At 36.4% G+C, this 23,523-nt stretch overlaps 1 protein-coding gene across 2 annotated transcripts in view; it reads right to left on the bottom strand.

Moving 5' to 3' along the window:
• The window catches only part of LOC120351518, a 57,558-nt gene that overhangs the window by 14,055 nt on the left and 19,980 nt on the right, over positions 1-23,523 (bottom strand). For both annotated transcript variants that reach the window (XM_039429260.1, XM_039429261.1), the window contains exons 2-4: positions 17,518-17,593; positions 4,966-5,143; positions 2,556-2,740 (exon numbers count right to left, since the gene is read on the bottom strand). In XM_039429260.1, the coding sequence (XP_039285194.1) occupies positions 2,556-2,740; positions 4,966-5,143; positions 17,518-17,593 (439 nt within the window). The remainder of the gene's footprint in view (positions 1-2,555; positions 2,741-4,965; positions 5,144-17,517; positions 17,594-23,523) is intronic.

The following is a 23,523-nucleotide window of genomic DNA, read 5'->3' as shown; positions in this document are numbered from 1 at the left end:
TACTCCACTTGATTTTTTTTGTTTCAATTGTATCTGAAGCCTGATAATTGGGAATCTATCTGCATTGATAGGGCGGAGCTCCTGAAATTTTTACAGATATGGGACTTGTGGCAGTTGATAGAGCTTATCGATGACTATTTCAGGTATGAATTTGATCAAAATCGTTGGAGCCGTTTCCGAGAAAATCACGAAAAACCATGTTTTTGACAACATTTTCGCCATTTTAGCAGCCATCTTGAACTGCATTTGATCGAAATTGTTCGTGTGGGATCCTTATAGTGGAAGGACCTTAAGTTCCAAATTTCAAGTCATTCCGTTAATTGGGAGGTGAGATATCGTGTACACAGACGCACATACACTTATACACACACACACACACACACACACACACACACACACACACACACACACATACAGACCAATACCCAAAAACCAGCTTTTTGGACTCAGGGGACCTTGAAACGTATAGAAATTGGGGTACCTTAATTTTTTTTCGGAAAGCAATACTTTCCTTACCTATGGTAATAGGGCAAGGAAAGTAAAAATAAGGTAACCTTGTGCTATTCCTCTCCCAAATTTGGATAAGGTTAATAATAATTATGAACTCCATCTCAAATATATTTCATCCATGAAATAAATACAAGTAATCATGATTTGTGATTTAATTAATCCTGGTTTATCTGATGTAATATTAAAAGCTGATTCTTCTCAATAATTATTATGAACTCCATCTCAAATAGGGTACCTCCAATTCATCATAAAATTACATTTTCTCATCATTCAAAAAAACATTTTCATAATTCAGATAAAATATTTAGGTAGTTTATCATGTAAAGGTGCGTACAGACTTTCGCTCTGCTCCGCAACCGAACGTCACTCCAGCAGAGAGATTGATGATCGACCGGCGAGCAAGAGTGGTTCGACCGGGGAACGCGAGAAGATCGCGTACTAACATTATCTACTTAATCTACGTACCTTATCTACTAACATCTTCCGTAACGTTCATGATGGGTGCGTGGGCGGAGCCACTGTGGTTCGATGGTGGTACGAGGGCGGTACGAGGGCAGTACGAGGGAGGAGCGTGCTCGGTGCGGGTTGGAAGCGCTAATATGTGTACGCAGCTTAAGATATAAGATAGAGAAAAGATTTGATAATTAAGAAAAGATTTGGCACCAGTGCGGAGGTAGAAAAATATAGAACTATCTGCTTCGACCAATGACAGACAAAATAGCAAATCAATGCTATTCAAGAGCTGACTTTTTATAACGTTGATCTTACTGTAGAACGAAAATATTTGTCAATCAATGGTCGAATGCCTCTTTAACACTGATCAGAGGATTTTCATAGGAATTCCATTGCTAATTAAAATCTGCCATTATAACGTGGACCTCACTATAGAACTAATCAGAGAAGATTCTTTCGAGAAGCAAGCTTCTCTGATTGGTTCTCGTGGCATCTAACCAGGATTGAAATTAAACAGGCTTTTGTGCAAGTGGGCCCTTATTTTATCCATTATCTATCCATTATCTAAAATCTTCTATCTATCTTCTCTATCTATTAACCATTAAGCTGGTACAACTGCATCAGAGAAGCAAGCTTCTTTGATTTGTTCTCGTGGCATCCAATCATAATTAGAATTTCAATTTCAATTCAATTTCAATTTCAATTTCAATTTATTTATTCACACAAACACACATAAGATACATCAATATGAAATAAAAATTAATAACATCAATAAAAAAACATTACAGTATAAAATAAATAGCATAAATATGAGAACACATTACAATATTAGAAGGCAAATTATACATGTTATGAGGTGAAGAAGGGTAGAGGATCAAAAGTTCTTCCAACCAACGCTATCCATGTCATAGGAAGGCTTTTGATCCTTGGAATTTTTGGAAAGGATTGGGAAAGGTATGTGATAGAGCACAAGTAGGGGAAGTGAGCGCACTAATCAGAAAAGCTCTCTGTTAACTTATTATAGTTCTCAAAGGTAGAAGAAGTAGTTAATTTTGATTCAAGCATTGATATCCGTTTTTACTTTTTTTGTTATCTTGGCACAGCTAATAATTTGTTCAGGAGTTTTATTTATAATTTTAGTGCTTAAATATATGAGTTGTCTTCTAATATTTTCAATGTTAGTATGATAGATTAGGTACTTATTTGAGGTGGGTCTTTAATTGTATTGATTATTGATAGTATTATTAGTGCAAATGAAATTATTTTTATATTTAAATATATACTTCACTACATTCATTACATACAACTGTCTAACTGTCAACACGTTAAACTCTTCAATTTAACAGGCTTTTGTGCAAGTGGGCCCTTATCTACTAATCTATCTATTATCAAAATCTTATATCTATCTTCTCTATCTACTAACCATTAAGCTGGTACAACTGCGTAGTGTTCGGAAAACACGTGATTTCCATGACAGCGGAAGCAAACCAACTAGGCTACCGTACTGCATTGCATAGTGCGGGAAATTCTCGCGGTGCAATGTGCTCTACTCTACACACGAAATTGGGAATTTGTGTTTTGAGGTCACTGACCGGAAGTTGTTATGGGACTGCCACTGATTGGCTGTTGAGGTCGGGTTCCTCTGTATAGCCCCACCCCACGCCTGCGCCACGTGGTACTCGTTTCCACCACCAGAGTCGCTGGCGTAGCCCGACGTTCCCCCCTCCTCACCATCACCTGTTTCACCCTCATCCTCACCTTCAGCGTCTCCGTCATTCTATATAAATGAAAAAAATTGAAAATTCTTGATTAATAGGGAATTGAGTTTACAAGTTTATGCTTCTTCAATGGTTCCAAATTTTCCTAAATAACTCAATAATATCGGTGGACCCAGCTTTGCTCTGGAGTGTAAAAGCATGGAAAATTTGTAATGAAAGATTGAATTTATAGTTTATATTCATTTATTCATTTTCTCAGTCGTACAATTTTTTTACAGTTATATGAGGAGGCACAACAGGCTTATGCCCAAAACTGTCCCTTTTAAAATTTATAGTACAGTCCATATAAAAATCTAGTCCATATCAAATCTACTATCACTCATCAAAATAACAATCTATTCACACTTCAAAAAACAATTACATCATCAATTAAAAATAGTTATACTATAAATTCGATGTAGTATAATATACTATGTTTGCCACAATATTTTTTAATATACTATGTACTATTCTATACTAACAGCATCTAGTTACTATTTTGGACTTTCTGAAGTGAACATGTTTCCTAAAAAGAAGAGAAATAAAAGAAAATGGGTTTTCCTTGCTGAATGTTTCTTCTCAGCTGGATGATCCCACACATGCACTCGTTCACTCTCTTTCATTACGGTATCGACAAACGACAAAATTTGCAGCTGTTTTCCAAGGACGTATTTATCCTTTTAATGTCCTTCAGCGAGTTATCCCAGGGTTGAGACCTAGTGCAATCGAATTTTCGTATCATAAACCTACTTTGTTCCAAATTTCGTGAGAATCGTTAGAGCCGTTTTCGAGATCCTGTCAGATACAGATATATAAACATATAAACATCGAAACATTTCAACAGAAATTGCTCGTTTAATAATATAGGAAATGTGTTTACAAGTTCACACTTTTTACAAGTTTATGTTTCCTCAATGGTTCCAAATTTTCTTGAATAACTCAATATTATTCGTTACAAGTTGTAAATGAGTGGAATATTTCTAATCAATTTATTAATTCAAGCCATTTAAATTCAAAATTTATAGTTTTCATGTTTATTTTGGACTAAAATTCTATAAAAATTGTACACGTGAAATTCCAACCTTATCTTGGACTTTGTCACCTATAAATTTGGAAGAAAAATAGCACAAGGACTACCTTATTATTTAATCTACCAATGTTATTACATTAGTATCATTTGCATTGTGGATAAATAAGTAAAAAAAAATAGAGGATTAGAATGTAATATGTGAATATTTCCTATTTTAGTTATAATAATATGTCATTCTCCTTTTATGTTTGTTTTTGAAGTATTCAAATTTGAAAATCTACTACTTTGTAAAAATAATAAAGAGCTGAAAATTTTGTGAAGTGAATAAGTACAAGACTCGACCTATTTCGGACTATGTGTAACCTTATCTAAATTTGGGAGAGGTATAGACAAGGTTACCTCATTTTTTCTATCCCTATCATTTTGATGATGTGCCTATTGTATGAATCAATAAAGACTCAGTAACAAAATAAAAATTCTAAATTGGATAGAGAAGTTGAGGATTAGAATAAAACGTGTAGGAACAACATTAATTTCAGTCGTGAAGAAATGGGGATACAACTAAAATTGAAGAAAAGAAAATTAATTCGTCACTTCTGCGCATGCAACAAGTTTTATTATAATCATTATGAATATATTTTGTCTTATCTAATTCCATCTATTGTATTATCTAAAATGATAGAGCATCACTTTCATGAAATATAACCTTACTTTCATTGAAAATGCACTGTACTGTGCAACTCAAGTCGAGGCTCGACCAACATGTGGAGTCGACGCTCGACTCAGTCTCACAGTCGTGAGGTCGCGGAGACTATAATCAACTGGTTTGAGTGTCACCATTTGAAAACACATGCTGAGTCGAGAAGAGACTAGAGTCGCAGTCTCTTCTCGACTTGAGTCACGTAAGGCTCAACTCACACTTACGCGACTCATAGTCAAGAGCATGTGTTTCCAAATAGTTACACTCAGACCAGTCGATTCTAGTCTCCGCGACTGTGACCATTTGAAAACACATGCTCTCGACTAGAGTCGAGTCTCTTCTCGGCTTGAGTCACGTAAGTGTGAGTTGAGCCTTGGGTGAGTTGAGCCTGACAATGTTTTGATTGCAGTTATGTAAACTATTACTACAAGACACCTACAAGACACCATGTGTTGTTCACATCTCAAGGAGAATTCATATTATGTAAATATATTGAACTTAGTCTTAAGTCTCACCCCATAGCATGAAGACTGTTTCTCAGGACTGAATATAGGAGGTAAACTAGGGCTTCGTCTGAGAGAGAACTTCATTGTAGACGTGCTGTGACTGTCTCTGTCTTCCCCGGAAGCATCAGATGCATCCGGACTCGTGTCCACATGGTGATTCAAATCTATTGACGACAGGTATTGTGATCTGAAAATGATAACACATAGATAAGAACGGTGCCAATGATAACATATCTATGTTTCAGAAATGATGATACATTGCCAAAGTAATTCAAGTGAAAGTTTATATTATTGGAAAATAGGTGAAGTTCACTGTTTTAAAGACTCTCAATAATTAATAATGATTCACTTTTGATCAACTAAATTACGACATGACAGTCAGGTATCTATGAATAATAGTTATTTGTATATCTAGAGTGAAAAGTACGACTTTTCCTCCCTGTGGGAAAAAGTTTGAAGCCCGAGGTGAAGCCGAGGGCAGCAATTTTACTGAGGGAGAAAAAGTATTTTTCGCTCGTGATGTACACAACATTTTTCCTCCATCTACATTTTTCCATAGAAACTGCAAATAAAATCATTCTAATAACTTACGTATTGGTGACAATGATTCCTAACAACATAACCTAAATCTAAAACCTAAAAACCGGTCATCTGATTGGCACTGCCGATTGCGCTCTCCATCGACAAAAGTTGTAACAATTATATCAGCTGGGTGTCTACCAAAAATGGCTGACTCCAGATCACGCGGTTCACATTTGAATTGCAGATCAAAAATATTTGTTGGCTGGTATTTTGAATAGAATAAGAAATTTTAAAAATTGTATAAATTTTTATCGTCTACTAATATTAAGAATATAATATCATACAAACATATATTTCATGAGTTGATCAAATTTCTGGTTGTGGTATTGAATTCAGTTGACTCAATGACAGACACCTCTTTATGCTTTCTCATCTGAGAGACTTCTAACCTATTATAATGTAAGTTTTTAAAATAGAGATGCTTCCCATGTTATTTAAATGGAGTCACTTTTACTCCCTAGGGAGTTTTTCTGTTTTTTACTACCGAGAGCGAAAAAGTGACACTTTAGTATTATGTTTCAGGGAGTAAAGTAAGTACTTTAGCCAGTAGGTGGAGGAAAAAGCTCACATTAGTGGAGCGCTTTCGGACACTAGGCCCTTCCTCAACACTGACTGTTAGTTGTTAGTTGTTCAAAAGTGATTATTAACAAGCAGTTCGTAATGGAAACAAATATTGAAGAAAATAATTAATTAACAAAATATTTCATCTTAATTATGAAAATTTATTGAAACATTAATGAAAAACATAATTTCTTGCTCAATAAATTATAATTGATTATTTTAAACGAGAATGAACAGTTAATATTACATCGATAACCCTCTATCAGCAAATACAGGTCTTGTCATTGACAAGACAGAGTATCAGCAACGTTGTTCTACTATCTTTCTTCACTGCCATTATGACGTGGACCTCACTATAGGAACAAATTCAAGAACAAATTTGAATGATGAACTCTTGCAGTAACCCAAAAGCCCAGTTCATACGATGCCAATTGGCGAGACAATTGTTATAAGGCTTTTTGTGTAGTTGAGAAGTTGATATTGTGGTAATTATTCATATTGAATGAAAAAGACTAAGAAATTGTCAAAACCACAGATTTATTGATACTTAGAAAGACCGGTTTCGGTTATTACACCATTGTCAATCTCTGATAAACTTATTTATCAAAAACGTTTTCAAAGTGTACAACTTTAGTGTACAAAATTTGATAAACTTATCAGAGATTGACAATGGTGTAATAACCGAAACCGGTCTTTCTAAGTATCAATAAATCTGTGGTTTTTGACAATTTCTTAGTCTTCTTCATTCAATTGTCATAAGGCATGAAATTATTGTCTTCGTATAAACACTTCAGGACAATTGTCTTGCCAACTATTCCGACAATTGGCGATACAATTATTGTCATAAAGCAACTGACTGGCATAAAATTATTGCCGTCGTATAAACACTTCAGGCCGATAATAGTCTTGCCAACTGTCCCGACAATTGGCCCGAAATTCAACTGTCTCCGGGAGTACAACAGAGGACAAAAGGCTGGGTCCAGCGAGCCCCCCCCCCACCAATCTGAATCTTAATTGTCGCGCCATTTGGCGCCGTATGAACGGTGTAGGCCAGTGCGCTGTCTTGTTTTTGGCCAGTTCAGTCAAAACAATTCATTGTGTGAGACGTTTTCTAGGTTAGGTTAGACGTCAACTCGAGTTCCAACGAAAATGGCACTTAAATGGAGAGACGATATGAGTATTAAATTTCTTGAGCTTTATGAAGATCAAAGATGTTTATGGGATCAGAGAAACGAATACGTATTTCAGAAAACGAGAAACGTAAAACTTGAAACTGCACTCTTGAAACTGAAAACTTGAATCTAAAAACTGAAACTGAAACAAATTGTATAAGGATAAGAATGCGCGGCAAACTGCACTCGCTGCAATTGCTGAAGTCATGAACGTTCATGACTTCGGTGCAGCTGAAGTGGAAACTTTTTTCTGTGAGGCTACTCTTGAATAAAAATCTGGTGTGGTGCACTCACACAACTTTCCTTGCCGTTATGAAAATTGATCACCTGGCGCTAGTGTTCACGCGCATCTCAAGTCTACTATTCAAAGATCTGAGCCAGATGGTGACAGGACAATAACGCTGGAGACACACGAAGTCTGCTATCTTTTCATAGTGAATAGAATCAACAGCTGCCAACAGTTTGCAATTGGATAATCACATTTTCTCGAATTTCGAGCTTATTTTCAATTTTAGATGAAATGTTACTGAACATTAATTGTAGAGATTTTCATGCTCAATGTTTTCCACTTGAATTTTTTTGTCCAAATTGTATTTGACGCCTGTTAATTGGTAATCTAAAATCAATGTTTGCATAGATGGGGCGGAGCTCCTGAAACTTTTACAGATATGGGACTTGTGGCAGTTGATATAGCTTATCAATGACTAGTTTAGGTATAAATTTGATCAAAATCGTTGAAGCCGTTTTCGAGATAATCGCGAAAACCATGTTTTCGACAACATTTTCGCCATTTTAGCCGTCTTATTGAATTGCATTTGATTGAAATTGTTCGTGTTAGATCCTTGTACTGTAAGGACCTCAAGTTCCAAATTTCTAGTCATTCCTCCGATTGGGAGATGAGATATCGTGTACACAGACGCACATACACTCATACACACACACACACACATACAGACCAATACCCAAGAACCACTTTTTTGGACTCAGTGGACCTTGAAACGTATAGAAATTCACAAATTGGTGTACCTTAATTTTTTCGGGAAGCAATACCTCCCTTACCTATGGTAATAGGGTAATAGTGTGTGTGTGTGTGTGTGTGTGTGTGTGTGTGTGTGTGTGTGTGTGGTGTGTGTGTGTGTGTGTGTTGTGTGTGTGTGTGTGTGTTGTGTGTGTGTGTGTGTGTGTATATATATGAGTGTATGTGCGTCTGTGTACACGATATCTCATTTCCCAATTAACGGAATGACTTGAAATTTGGAACGTGAGGTCCTTACAATATAAGGACGAACAATTTAGATCAAATGCGATTCAAGATGGCGGCTGAAATGGCGAAAATGTTATTAAAAACAGGGTTTTTCGTAATTTTCTCGGAAACGGCTCCAACGATTTTGATCAAATTCGTACCTAAAATAGTCATCGATAAGCTCTATCAACTGCCACAAGTCCCATATCTGTAAAAATTTCAGGAGCTCCGCCCCAGCAATGCAGATAGATTCCCAATTATCAGGCTTCAGATACAATTGAAACAAAAATAAAATCAAGTGGAGTAGATTGAGCATGAAAATCTCTACAATTAATGTTCAGTGACATTTTCACCTAAAATTGAAAATAAGCTTTAAATTCGAGAAAATGATGTGATTATTCAATTGCAAATTATTGTTTATTCTATTAAATCATTCACTATGAAGAGATAGCAGACCTCATGTGTGTCTCCAGCGTTATTGCCCTGTCACCAGCTGGCTCAAATCTTTGAATAGTAGACTTGAGATGCGCGGGAACACTAGCGTCAGGTGATCAATTTTCATAACGGCAAGGAAAGTTGTGTGAGTGCGCCACACCAGATTTTTATATATCTCCTCTTCCAGCACATTGCAAGACTCACTGATAAATTCCTTGCAAAGCTGGTTTAACATTCGTTTCAAGTCCTCACGGGACACAATAGACGACAAGCATTCGGCCATGTTTTCGAATATTGTCGTGGCAATAGTTTGTCCCATCTTCTCGCTCAGCTGGACTTGCCTTGGACAATAATTGGCAACCACGTGATGACAACTGTCCTCGGACAATTGTCTCGCCAATATTGGCATCGTATAAACTAGGCTAAACATTCCCCCATCGATTGTATGCCATTTACGTCAACCCGAAACCATAAAATTGGAGGCAAATTGCTCACGCTAGATATGCACTCTCATATCGAGTGACTAATCTGAATCAAGATCGCTCTGTCCCCGTTCTGAGGCAATAGCTGCTTAATAGTTCACGTTCGTGTGAAATGTATCGATTGCTCCACTTGCAAACAGAGAGTATATTCATACATTCTATTACAGTGTGTACATTCTATACTCTGTGGTTGCAAAATGGGTTCGATGGAAAAATGGTGGAAAGCTATGATGGAAAAATGTGTGGCTCGTTGGAGTAAGATTCATCTCTCATATTGAACACATTTTAAATGTTTCTGATCGACTGTTGGGCTTTTTTATTAGAACTTGCAAACATTTTCGTAATTTAGATACCATCATATATCTGTACAAGTCGTTAGTAAGACTTTTTGTGTAGTTGAGAAATTGATATTGTGGTAATTATTCATATTGAATGAAAAAGACTAAGAAATTGTCAAAAAACCACTGATTTATTGATAATTAGAAAGGCCGGTTTCGGTTATTACACCATTGTCTATCTCTGATAAACTAAAACTAAATACAAGAGCAGCAGAATTTATACTAGTAGGCGAGTACTGCTACTAGCAGTACTAACAGTACTCGCCTACTAGTATAACTACTAGCAGAATTTATACTAGTAGGCGAGTACTGCTACTAGCAGTACTAACAGTACTCGCCTACTAGTATAACTACTAGCAGAATTTATACTAGTAGGCGAGTACTGCTACTAGCAGTACTAGTATAAATTCTGCTGCTCTTGTATTAGTTTTAGTTTATCAGAGATTGACAATGGTGTAATAACCGAAACCGGTCTTTCTAACTATCAATAAATCAGTGGTTTTTGACAATTTCTTAGTCTTTTTCATTCGTTAGTGAGAAGTAGATTGGAGTATGCCTCAATTATTTGGGATCCTTATCATGCTGAATATTCTAATTCTCTTGAAAAAGTTCAAAATAAATTCCTTCGCTACCTGTATTTTAACCCACTTCACAGCTCAGAATCATGTTCAAAATTCCTAAATTAGAGTCCAGACGTAATCTTACATTTATATAAAGTAGTTAATGGTCTTACACAGCATCCTAACCACCTGGAAAGATTGGGCTTCTATGTGCCGACTGTTTCTCGTGGGAGGTATTTTTCGTTTTTTACACCAAGATCTCGAACGTTGCAAGATTATAACTCACCCATCAATCGATCCAAGAGACTTTTCAACACAGTATCTCGTGATATCGATCTCTTCAATCCGTCTTGCTTCTATTAAATCATGCTCTATATTACTTGAATATTAGTTCTTTTGTCAATTTTCAACTTTAAGCACCCTCTCTCTCTCTCTCCTCTCTTCTTCTGCTATCTATCTCTAAATATATTTTTACCTTACTTCTTCTCTATTTTATTATTTTCATTGTAATTTTGTTTAGTTTAATTAGCCAACTCTTTTTTTCTCATTTATATTCAACTTGCTCTTATTTTTCTCTTATTTCAATTAAACTTATTTATATTGTACGATACGAATATAATTATATAAATAATTAGTATTTTATTCTAAGATTTAGCATGTAATTCTTAAATTTTTGTTTAATTTCTGTACAAGTTGTTTTTTCTTCTTCTGTATTATTTTGTGTGGAGTGCGGTTTTGGGCAGTGTGCCTGTCGTATCCACACTGATTCACTACATTCTTTACAATGTCCAATTTATTTCCAATAAATTGAAATTGAAATTGAAAGTGATAACGCGCCGGTCTAATAATCAAGAGAACCTGAGTTCGAAACCTCGACCAGGGCAAAATTTTTGACCACAGCACAATCACATAGATACGGAGGAGTCTTTCGGAGGAGACGATAAGCCGTCGGTCCCGACTACCTAAATGTGGTCGTCATCTCTCATCATCATTACCCACGCACAAGCTTGAGACCTTATGTGAGCATCACCCTCAGTATTATTATTAGAAAATGTCCTTGAATGGACTCGCAAAATTTTAATTGCACAATATTTTAGAAAGGTGTTCGCTTGGCTTGCTTATTAATAATATTAGTAACTGACTGAACCTGGAGAATGGTGTCTCGGAACAGAGGAGTAGAGCCGGGCCCGATTATCTGCTGTAGATAGTTGCAGGTCCCGTCCTCGTAACCGTCTGCCAAGAGGCATACATTTTTCAGTCCAATTTTACTTGCCATGAATTTTCACCGTCATCAACACTTTTAATTTTTAAACAATGGTTACTCTTGGACTGTGAAAATGCATGTCAAATAACATACACTTGTTATGTGGAAATCCACTGTAGATACACTCTCTCTTCTCTCTCTCACACCGAAAATCCGGATTCCTTCATATCCATAATCCTCTATATTCTACATAATCACCCAACGTTTTCATTTTCAGCACGAATTTTCACAAATATGTTATGTACTCTTATTGTAATTAATTTTTTCATCATAGAAGTGTTATTATTTTGTTTATTATTAACAGTGTTTGCCATAGGTCTTGTCAGACCTTGTAATGTCATAAGGAACAATAGCATAAGTAGATATCCCATGGTATAGAGCGTTTATGTCGCAACTTTTACTGTTATCTCAAGCTTATAGTCCACGTAGTACTTTCCTGTGAAGATTTATGACACTGGTAATCTCTCATATTGTGCTGTTCATACACTCTTACCCGGTCAAAACAGTAAAAATCGACAGTAATCGGCTTGAGATAACAGTAAAAGTTGCGACATAAACTCCCTATACCATGGGATATCTACTTACGCTATTGTTTCTCTATGGTGATATTTACCAAATAAATATCAAATGGGCTGCCTAGAACGAAAGTGGTCTAAGTCACTCCAACAAGCTCTTGAATAATTGGCGTTTTATCAAAACAAGATATTAGAAAATCCAGGTGATAATCTTGAAACTTGTATTCCAGGGTATTTCAGAGGAACGGGAAATTTTGAAAGTTGAATAATTTCAAGTAAAACAGACCTTTAAATAATGTTTTTCATATCATTATTTGAGGGTAATAGTCAAAAGAATGCCAATAGTAAAAAGAATGCCATTTTAGAATAAATAATACCGTAACATCTATTTTTTGAAGATGACATCTTACAGGTATGCTCCTTTTCTATGCAAACATTCCTGTAGTCTCTTCATCACATTGTCCATGCATGGTTTGACGTAACATTACAACCGGAATTTGAAATCGCTTCTCGAATCTTGGCTTTCAATTCTGCAACAACGGAAGAATTGAAAGCCAAGATTCGAGAAACGATTTCAAATTCCGGTTGTAATGTTACGTCAAACCATGGACAATGTGATGAAGAGACTACAGGAATGTTCGCATAGAAAAGGAACATACCTGCAAGATGTCATCTTCAAAAATTAGATGTTACGGTATTGATTATTCTAAAATGGCATTATTTTTACTATTGAATGATAAGAAAAACATTTTTCAAAGATTTGTTTTACTTTTTCACTTGAAATTATTCAACTTTCAAAATTTCCCGTTTCTCTAAAACACCCTTTACTATTGACTTGGATCCACTTCATTACAGAGCTTAGTAGTGTACATTTTTCACTTGAACCACTTTCATTCTAAGCAGCTCAATATCTCTCTCACACACACTCACTCTCTCTTTCTCTCTCCCAGCCCCATACTCTCCCACTCTCTTGCACTAACTTTGAACCAACTTTGCGACCTGACAAGAGCTTGCACGCAACGTTGAAACCTTGCTGGCCCCAAATCGTTTGACCAGCAGCAGCAAAGTTTTGCAACGACAGCTAAAATCTCACCCCCGCCACCAATTACCCGCCCCCATCCCAACCTCAAATCCGACCGAGGTCATTACAGTGAAAGGCTGGGGTCAGCAGAGGTCATCGCACTACTAGAGTTGTCGATGCCGTCGCCTTAATTATGCAAGTGCTTGACTATTGTCCGTCTTGTAAAGTTCAGACGATTCACCTGCCCTGTCGTCTGAACTGGAAGACCCTAAGTAATTATCCCAAAACCCACACATCAGATAACCAGAAAACTCTGTCTGTACTCTGAACTCTCTCTGAGTCGAAGCTATCAAGGTACAAATGACGTCTGTCTACCTCAAAGACGCAACCCATGTTCTCTGAATCTATAGTGAGGTCCACGTTATAATGGCAGTAGATAAAAATAGGTGAATAGCGTAGCTGAATCTCTGCCTTAATTAATTATACCATAGAGAAACGATAGCATAGATATCCCATGGTATAGGGCGTTTAAGTCGCAAGTTTTACTGTTATCCCAAGCAGATAGTTCACATAGTTCTTTCCTATGCAGCTGTGTGACGCTGGTAGTCTCTCAAATTGTGCCATTCATACACTCTCACCCCAACAAAACAGTAAAAATTGACAATAATCGACAGTAATCGGCTTGAGATAACAGTAAAAGCTGCGACATAAATTCCCTATACCATGGGATATCTACTTACGCTATTGTTTCTCTATGATTATACTTCTACATCGTGGAAGACAGATTTGGCAACATTGCAGAGCTAGGAAGTGATATCTGCTTTGATGAATGATAGACAAGGATAGCAACACAATGTTAATCAAACACTGCTATTATAACGTGAACCTCATTATAGAATAAACACTTCATAGACCTTGAGCCATATGAATAAAGTTCAGCATTTGCTTATACTTCTAAAATATGGAGCATTTGCTTCATTTTCTATGAATAAACGTGAGCAAAACCTTTTGCTCATGCTCATAAAAAAATAGTTTGAGCATTTGCTCAAGAGTAAAAGCTTATATTCAAAACTGTATGAATAAACTAGAGCATTTGCTCAACTTTTGAAGCAAATGCTTCAAAAAAGGTGAGTCTAGTCTAGAGCAGCTTATCACCTTTTGCTCATAGTAAAATGGCTCAACTAATTCGTATGAGGAAGAGGAAACTATACCAGATACGATCACAACCAATAGTTGAGAACTATAGAACTCTTTTTAGATTCAACCATGATATATATCACCATTATCCCCAGACAAGAATAAATACAAAAGATAGCTACCTGATAACAAGATAGCCATCACAAAATAGGAAATATGCATTTAAGAAGATGAGAGTGTAGTCGATTATAAGAAGGCTGGCTATTGATATTATAAGAATATGCTGGAGATTATTATAAAGATGACATTTTTTCACGTTATTATTTCAAAATTCTAAACTCAACTAACCTAAAACTCTATTCATAAATATAGAAAACAGAGCAGACGACGCAAACACAAGCGGTGCCCCCTTCTTGCATATTTAGCGCTTCCGTGAGCTATAAAAACAAAGTAAGGCTACAAAAGCGAATCAGCTGATGAAAAATCTTTAAAATACGTGAGCATTTGCTCCAGAGTCCAGGAGCATAAGGTAAGAGTATAAGGTAAAGCTTATTCATATAAAAATGAGCAAATGCTTTTGCTTCCACCTTCTGCTCATGAGCAAAACCTTATGCTCCATGCTCTTGCTCATGAGCATTTGCTCTGGTTTTATTCATATGGGCCAAGGTCTCCTAATTTTATGAGTATATACTATTTATATTGTACTATATTGACCGTCTCGAGACGGCTTTAGAAATTAGCTTCGTCCAAACTCACATTTCTCTTATGAAATGCCACCTTTGAACTGGGGAAAATAAAATTAGAATAGAATAATTTCCTTCATTGAGGACGTACTGTAGGTCCTCTTTGCCACAGAACCCTTCAAATTTCATACAGAAAAAGTATATAAATGAAAATATAATCTGTGTACCCTTTTTACTTTCCTTGCCCTATTACCAAAGGTAAGGAAAGTATTTCTTTCCGAAAAAAATTAAGGTAGGTACCAAAATTTCTGAATTTCTATACGTCTCAAGGTCCCCTAAGTCCAAAAAAGTGGTTTTTGGGTATTGGTCTGTATGTGTGTGTGTGTGTGTGTGTGTGTATGAGTGTATGTGCGTCTGTGTACACGATATCTCATCTCCCAATTAACGGAATGACTTGAATTTGGAACGTGAGGTCCTCACAGTATAAGGATCCCACACGAACAATTTCGATCAAATGCGATTCAAGATGGCGGCTAAAATGGCGAAAATGTTGTCAAAAACAGGGGTTTTCGCGATTTTCTCGAAAACGGCTCCAACGATTTTGATTAAAGTTATACCTGAAATAGTCATCGATAAGGTCTATCAACTGCCACAAGTCCCATATCTGTAAAAATTTCAGGAGCTCCGCCGCATCTATGCAAAGTTTGATTTTAGATTCTCAATTATCAGGCTTCAGATACAATTGAAACAAAAAATCAAGTGGAGTAGATTGAGCATGAAAATCTTTACAATTAATGTTCAGTAACATTTTCACCTAAAATTGAAAATAAGCTTTAAATTCGAGAAAATGTGATTATTCAATTGCAAATTATTGTTGATTCTATTAAATCATTCACTATGAAGAGATAGCAGACCTCGTGTGTCTCCAGCGTTATGACCCTGTCACCAGCTGGCTCAAATATTTGAATAGTAGACTTCATATGTGCTGGAACACTAGCGTCAGTGATCAATTTTCATAACGGCAAGGAAAGTTGTGTGAGTGCGCCACACCAGATTTCTATTTTTATTCAAGAGTAGCCTCAAAGAAAAAATATAAGAAAAAGTATATAGAGTGAGATAGCATTGGACCGATAGCATTTTATACTATAAAACTAGTTATTTTATACTCTAGACTTGAAAATGGCATTAGTAGCCGAAACATGTCGTGACGAAATAATCTGATTGGGTACTCAGATTCATATTTTTATTTAAATTTTATACTGTCTTTCCTCTATGGTATAGGGTAAGTGATATCACATTTCCACCACTCAATAATATCACAGTGAAACAATAGCATAAGTAGATATCCCATGGTATAGGGCGTTTATGTCACAACTTTTACTGTTATCTCAAGCTGATAGTCCACGTAGTTCTTTCCTGTAAAGCTTTCAGACGCTGGTAGTCTCTCATATTGTACCGTTCATACACTCTCACCCAGCCAAAAAAGTAAAAATCGACAATAATCATGGGATATCTACTTACGCTATTGTTTCTCTATGATAATATTTTCTGTTGTTCTGCAGAAAAGAGTTCAATGAACTCCAGTATAGGAACTGGGAAGCCGGCACTCCACTATCATTAAAGAACTAAAATTAGATACCTTTGCAAATCAATAGGTTGTAACAATGATATTGAAACGAACGGGTGAATGATCTTTTTATTCTTCTGTTGCCTAACTTATTCACTAACAATTCAAATTCAAATGTTTTTATTCAGATGAGTTTTTTAGATAATTTATTGGATTTTTAGAGTACAAAGATTTTTGGAGGAAAGGGGACTGAAAATTAGCCGATCAAAAACACAGTACATGGTATTGGGAAACAATGATGGGCTACCCTCACAGCATAGATGTGGAGATACAGCATAGAATAAATTGTGGATGGATGAACAGAGAAAAATGAGTGGTGTTGTTTGTGATAAGAGAGTGAATTGTCAACTGAAGGGAAAAGTGTATAGATCAGTTGTGAGGCCAGCTATGCTGTATGGAGCAGAAACATGGCACATTTCAAAGAAACAGGAACGAAAGATGGAAGTGACTGAGATGAGAATGTTAAGATGGATGTGCGGGGTTACAAGAAGAGATAAAATAATATATGAATTGATCAGTGGCACTGTAAAAGTTGGACAACTGGGAAAGAAAATGCAGGAGACAAGGATGAGGTGGTTTGGGCATGTACAGCGACGGGAGGAGGATTATGTAGGACGAAGAGTGCAGGATTTGGTTTTGGATGGTGCGAGAGGACGAGGTAGACCAAGATGAGGTGGGGAGATAGAATAGCGGGAGAGTGGTTGGAGGAGAGAGCAAGCATTGGATAGGGCTTTGTGGAGAGGCAGACTAAGAGGAAGGAATGCCGACCCCATTTAAATGGGATAAGGCACAGCCAAAGAAGAAGAAGAAGATTGGATTTTCAGAGTAAAGGAAGAAAGTCTTGAATTTCTGATGAGAATGGATCCTATGCGATTCGAAATCATGCTCCAGTACATCCATGACAAAATTACTATTATTATTAGAAAAATATTGATAATTACCTGATTGACGACCGATCAGAATCGTGATAAGATCTTGCAAATGAACCCCATATTCCACAAAGTCCCAGCATTTCCTCTGAAACAAACAAACAATTCAATCAATAAATTTACACGGATTTTGTAGCATCCTATTCTATTTTAAAGGAATCAATTGAGTTTGAATGAAGAACTATTCTTAATAATATCAATCATAGAGAATGAAATATACAATGTTTCTTAATAAGAAAAATCTGGTGTGGCGCACTCACACAACTTTCCTTGCCGTTATGAAAATGATCACCTGACGCTAGTGTTCCCGCGCATCTCAAGTCTACTATTCAAAGATTTGAGCCAGCTGGTAACAGGGCAATAACGCTGGAGACACACATGAGGTCTGCTATCTCTTCATAGTGAATGATTTAATAGAATCAACAGTTGCAAACAGTTTGCAATTGAATAATCCTATTTTCTCGAATTTCGGGCTTATTTTCAATTTTAGGTGAGAATGCTACTGAACATTAATTGTAGAGATTTTCATGCTCAATATTTTCCACTTCATTTTTTTTGTTTAAATTGTATCTGAAGCCTGATAATTGGGAATCTATCTGCATTGATGGGGCGGAGCTCCTGAAATTTTTACAGATATGGGACTTGTGGCAGTTGATAGAGCTTATTGATGACTATTTTAGGTATGAATTTGATCAAAATCGTTGGAGCCGTACCCGAGAAAATCACGAAAAACCCTGTCTTTGACAACATTTTCGCCATTTTAGCCGCCATCTTGAATTGCATTTGATCGAAATTGTTCGTGTCGGATCCTTATAGTGAAAGGACCTTAAGTTCCAAATTTCAAGTCATTCCGTTAATTGGGAGATGAGATATCGTGTACACAGACGCACATACACTCATACACACACACACACCCACACACACATACAGACCAATACCTAAAAAACTCTTTTTTGGACTCAGGGGACCTTGAAACGTATAGAAATTTATAAATTGGGGTACCTTAATTTTTTTCGGAAAGCAATACTTTCCTTAGGCCTATGGTAATAGGGCAAGTAAAAATATGTAAACTTTTAGTACCCGTTATTATTTTAAATATTACAACGACTAGTTTCTAGTACTAGTAAAAGTTTTCATATTGTTCTTATTAATTAGTAAAAAAGTGAAGTGTTTTTGGAATGTTTCTTCTATGTTTAGTTTTGAAACATGTAAATTTGAAAATCTATTTTGTGAAAATATTTGAGGACTGAATATTCTGTGAATTGGAGAATCGACTTAACTCATCTCTCACTATGTGTTACGTTATCTAAATTTGGGAGAGGAATAACACAAGGTTACCTTATTTTTTCTTTCCTTATCATTTCGATAATGTACTTATTGTATGGATGAATAAAGAATAAGGGGAGAAACTGATTTTACAATCGAAAAGGGAAACTTTCTGGGAGCAATGTGGCCAACCTTGAATAATAACTAGTTCCCTTTACTATATAAAATATTATACTTCTATCAATTGACATTTAAAATATCTACCACCACGAAGACTTTTGCTGTTAACGTACAGCAAATATTGACATCTGGGTGAACAGCTAGGAGGAAATTCAAAGAGAGATTCTTTAAAGCTTCTTGTATACATTGTTTATAACTTATACTTTTCCAGTGACAGGTTCTTCATTGGGTTGCATCAATGCTCTCCAGGTGTATCATCCTCTCAGTAATCTTTATATATAAAAGCGAAATGGCACTCACTCACTGACTGACTGACTGACTGACTCACTCACTCACTCACTCACTCGCAGAACTAAAAATCTACCGGACCAAAAACGTTCAAATTTGGTAGGTATGTTCAGTTGGCCCTTTAGAGGCGCACTAAGAAATCTTTTGGCAATATTTTAACTCTAAGGGTTGTTTTTAAGGGTTTAAAGTTCGTCTTTTAGCATGTATATTCTTCTTCTCCCAATCTCTTAATTATAATTGAAATTTCCATATCATATGTTACTATAGAGCTATAATCTAGGTAGAGTACCTCTTCGAAACAGTTGTTAACTGGCAACTAAATTAATAATTTTGTCAGGTTGGCATTAAGTTGAGTTGACTTTGTTAGGTTGGCACAAAGTTGAAGATTTAAATGCATTTATCGCGGAAAAATTGATTGGGCACTGCTACTTCAATCCTGGGAATATTATATTACTTGCCGTCAGGCTTGCTTCGCTCGCCATATCCGTTTAGCCAGACGTTTAGTCTGGACCCCTGACTGGATTGTCCTAACATATGATAGAAATGCTCAAATGAAGAATGCAGGCGAGCGAAGCGAGCCTGCTGATCTCATTCTTGTGTCCAGGGGGCGGAGCCCCCTGGCTAGACCGATATGGCGAGCGAAGCGAGCCTGACGGCTAGTTTTTCTATAATGATCAAACTCATTATCATTCAATAATTATTAACTATTCAAGGATTCAGTATTCAAGAATTACTTTATCCTTCTCAAACCACAAAATTTTTATTCTAAATAAAGAACAGACTCCTCTCCACACACAGGCTTAAGCCTTCGTGGACGAGATGCATGTTAATTTCTCTTTTATTTTATTTTATTCTTCTTCTTCTTCTTCTCCTGTCTTCTTCTTCTTTTTCTTCTTCTGCTTAAAGAAGGGCGGCCATTCAGGCAAAGCTTCTTGGAAGTGGTGAGGCTTTTGACCCGGCAGAGTTTCGGGGGGACAAAAAGAAAAACCCAAGAGACCAGAGATGGGTGAAACTCCAGGCACAAATGTGGGTCAAGAGGCTGAGTCGAAGGTGGCCGGGCGCCGGGCACTCTAGAGGCAATTTGGCGTCCCCTCTCTTTGCGGAAGGACCTACAAAAAGGCCAGGAGTGGAACTCACGTAGGTCACGAGGACCAATCAGTCTGAAGAGACTGCCAAGCATATCACACTGGATTGTGACAAGGATTGCAACCAGGTGATGAATGGAATGTTAGAATAGGGAATAACTCCTGGTTCTTGTAAAGGACATAGGTTAGCCTAACTAATATACTACTTGGGAACACAATAAGCTTCAGTTGACGTGTGGGGTTCTTTGAACTTTTGGATCCTTGAATCCGTCCCTTCAAAAACAATAAACAATATGAACATACTTCTTCTCTTTTCAATTCGGTATTCTATCTCTTGTGAATGGTACTATTGTTCATTTATAGTGGATCCAAGGTTGGTATAGCTCTCCACTCTTTCTATAGCTCTCCACTCTTTCTATAACACCACATTCTAATCTTAATTGCCTCGTCACAATGTTGTTTTTACTGATAATCATCGAAGAAAGAGACTATCCCAAAATTATTTTCCAGCCCGTAACAAGTGCATCCTCATCTATTTCCATGTGATTACTTTATCACTCCATACTGTAAATGTATTTCCCTCTAGTGAAAAAAGTTCTCATACCGAAATCCAGAGACGTTCAACTTTCCGTTCTGTTTTCACAGGTGAGATCATTCTGGATTCAGTAGTGCCAACGCAACTTTGAATCTCACATGAGAACATAATAACAATTCTTGAAACATCAACACACAAGTTTTAATCCTCATGAGAGGTTGATACTGGAAACAATCCTCCAAGTTGAGGAGATAAAATCTCAGAAGTGTGCGAAGTTTTAATGGAAAATTAAAAATTCCACTCACTTTTTCACTTGCATATTGAGTTCCCCACACAACTTTCTTATCCTGCAACTAAAAATTCACAACGCGTTTCTGATAGCCTCTTTAATCGGTTCAAAACACATCTCCGATACAAATTTACCGTGTGGGCGTTTCCTACAGGAGGTGAATTTTAATGGGTAAGATTTGAGGAATCAGTGACGAATGTGAATAAATGTTGTATTTGTAATAGTGGTTGACAAAATTCTACAGATGGAAATTACTGATATATTGCAATTATTCAAATGCTAATGAATTGATTATTATTAAACGAAAATCCAAATTAAATGCTGCAATTCACCCCGAAGACTTCTGCTACTGCAATTATTGACAACAGGGTAAACAGCTAAATGGAAATTCGATGAGCGTTACTGTTCAAAAATTATTTGTCAGCCGGGAATCGAACCCAATACCTCCTAATAATAATAATTAATCTATTAGCATTTGAATAATTGCAATATCTCAGTAATTTCCACTGTAGACTGGCTGGCCGCTACGGCTTTGTATAAAGTGAGCGCTGCTATTCATAGATTGTCAGTTTGGTGTAAGGGTAAGCATCTCTGACCGGCAATTAGGAGGTACTGGGTTCGATTCCCGGGCTGACAAATAATTTTGAACAGTAGCGCTCATCGAATTTCCATCTAGCTGTTTACCTGTTGTCAATATTTGCAGTAGCAGAAGTCTTCGGGGTGAATTACAACATTTGGATTCTCGTTTAGTAATAATAAAATTGATAATAATAATAATAATAATGATAATAATGATAATAATGATAATAATGATAATAATGATAATAATGATAATAATAATAATATAATAATAATTTATAATAAAAGTTGACAAAATTCATTTGTGTTTATTCTTTAACAGTACTGAAACTACATGTGCAGTACTATGACTTCACTTTTGAGTATGATATTCAAGTTTCCAGATTTTATTGATATAAAATTATTGATTTATTATTTAGTTATTTAGTTATTGATTTATTTTATTTTCTCTATATAGGATTGGGCTGTAACTGACATTATTATTTACTAGATCTTAAATTATATTTCCACTATTTTTAGAATTCTATCAAGTTAACTTTGTATATGAATGTTATAATTTGTAAGTTTTCAATGTACATGACATTTGTCGATGTTTACTGTTGTTAAGCCTGTAACAAATTATGAATTAATTGAATTGAATGTGATAATATCCAATTTGACAACATAGTCGATTCAGAGTTGTCAGTTCGAGCATTTCTAGTGATATGGACTTGCATTAAAAGATCGAATTTGCGCACAGTTTGGCAACAAGGATATTTTGTCCAAGTTCCTTGTGAATTGAGAACGTGTCTGTAGTGGAGTGAGTGTCTCGGATCGCTCTAATCGTAAATAAAGTAAAACAGAGCAGAGTTTCGGGGGGACAAAAAGAAAACCCCAAGAGACCGAGATGGGTGAAACTCCAGGCACAAATGTGGGTCAAGAGGCTGAGTCGAAGGGGCCGGGCGCCGGGCACTCTAGAGGCAATTGGCGTCCCCTCTCTTTGCGGAAGGACCTACAAAAAGGCCAGGAGTGGAACTCACGTAGGTCACGAGGACCAATCAGTCTGAAGAGACTGCCAAGCATATCACACTGGATTGTGACAAGGATTGCAACCAGGTGATGAATGGAATGTTAGAATAGGGAATAACTCCTGGTTCTTGTAAAGGACATAGGTTAGCCTAACTAATATACTACTTGGCAACACAATAAGCTTCGGTTGACTTGTGGGGTTCTTTGAACATTTGGATCCTTGAATCCGTCCCTTCAAAAACAATAAATAATATGAACATACTTCTGCTGCTTTCAATTCGGTATTCTATCTCTTGTGAATGGTCCTATTGTTCATTTATAGTGGATCCAAGGTTGGTATAGCTCTCCACTCTTTCTATAGCTCTCCACTTTCTATAAACACCACATTCTAATCTTAATTGCCTCGTCACAATGTTGTTTTTACTGATAATCATCGAAGAAAGAGACTAAATTATTTTCCAGCCCGTAACAAGGCATCCTCATCTTTCCATGTGATTACTTTATCACTCCATACTGTAAATGTATTTCCCTCTAGTGAAAAAAGTTCTCATACCAAAATCCAGAGACGCTCAACTTTCCGTTCAGTTTTCACAGGTGAGATCATTCTGGATTCAGTAGTGCCAACGCAACTTTGAATCTCACATGAGAACATAATAACAATTCTTGAAACATCAACACACAAGTTTTAATCCTCATGAGAGGTTGATACTGGAAACAATCCTCCAAGTTGAGGAGATAAAATCTCAGAAGTGTGCGAAGTTTTAATGGAAAATTAAAAATTCCACTCA

The sequence above is a fragment of the Nilaparvata lugens genome, chromosome 5, assembly GCF_014356525.2.
Source record: "Nilaparvata lugens isolate BPH chromosome 5, ASM1435652v1, whole genome shotgun sequence".
NCBI classification, from domain to species: domain Eukaryota; kingdom Metazoa; phylum Arthropoda; class Insecta; order Hemiptera; family Delphacidae; genus Nilaparvata; species Nilaparvata lugens.
This window is presented reverse-complemented; position numbering and strand designations above follow the sequence as displayed.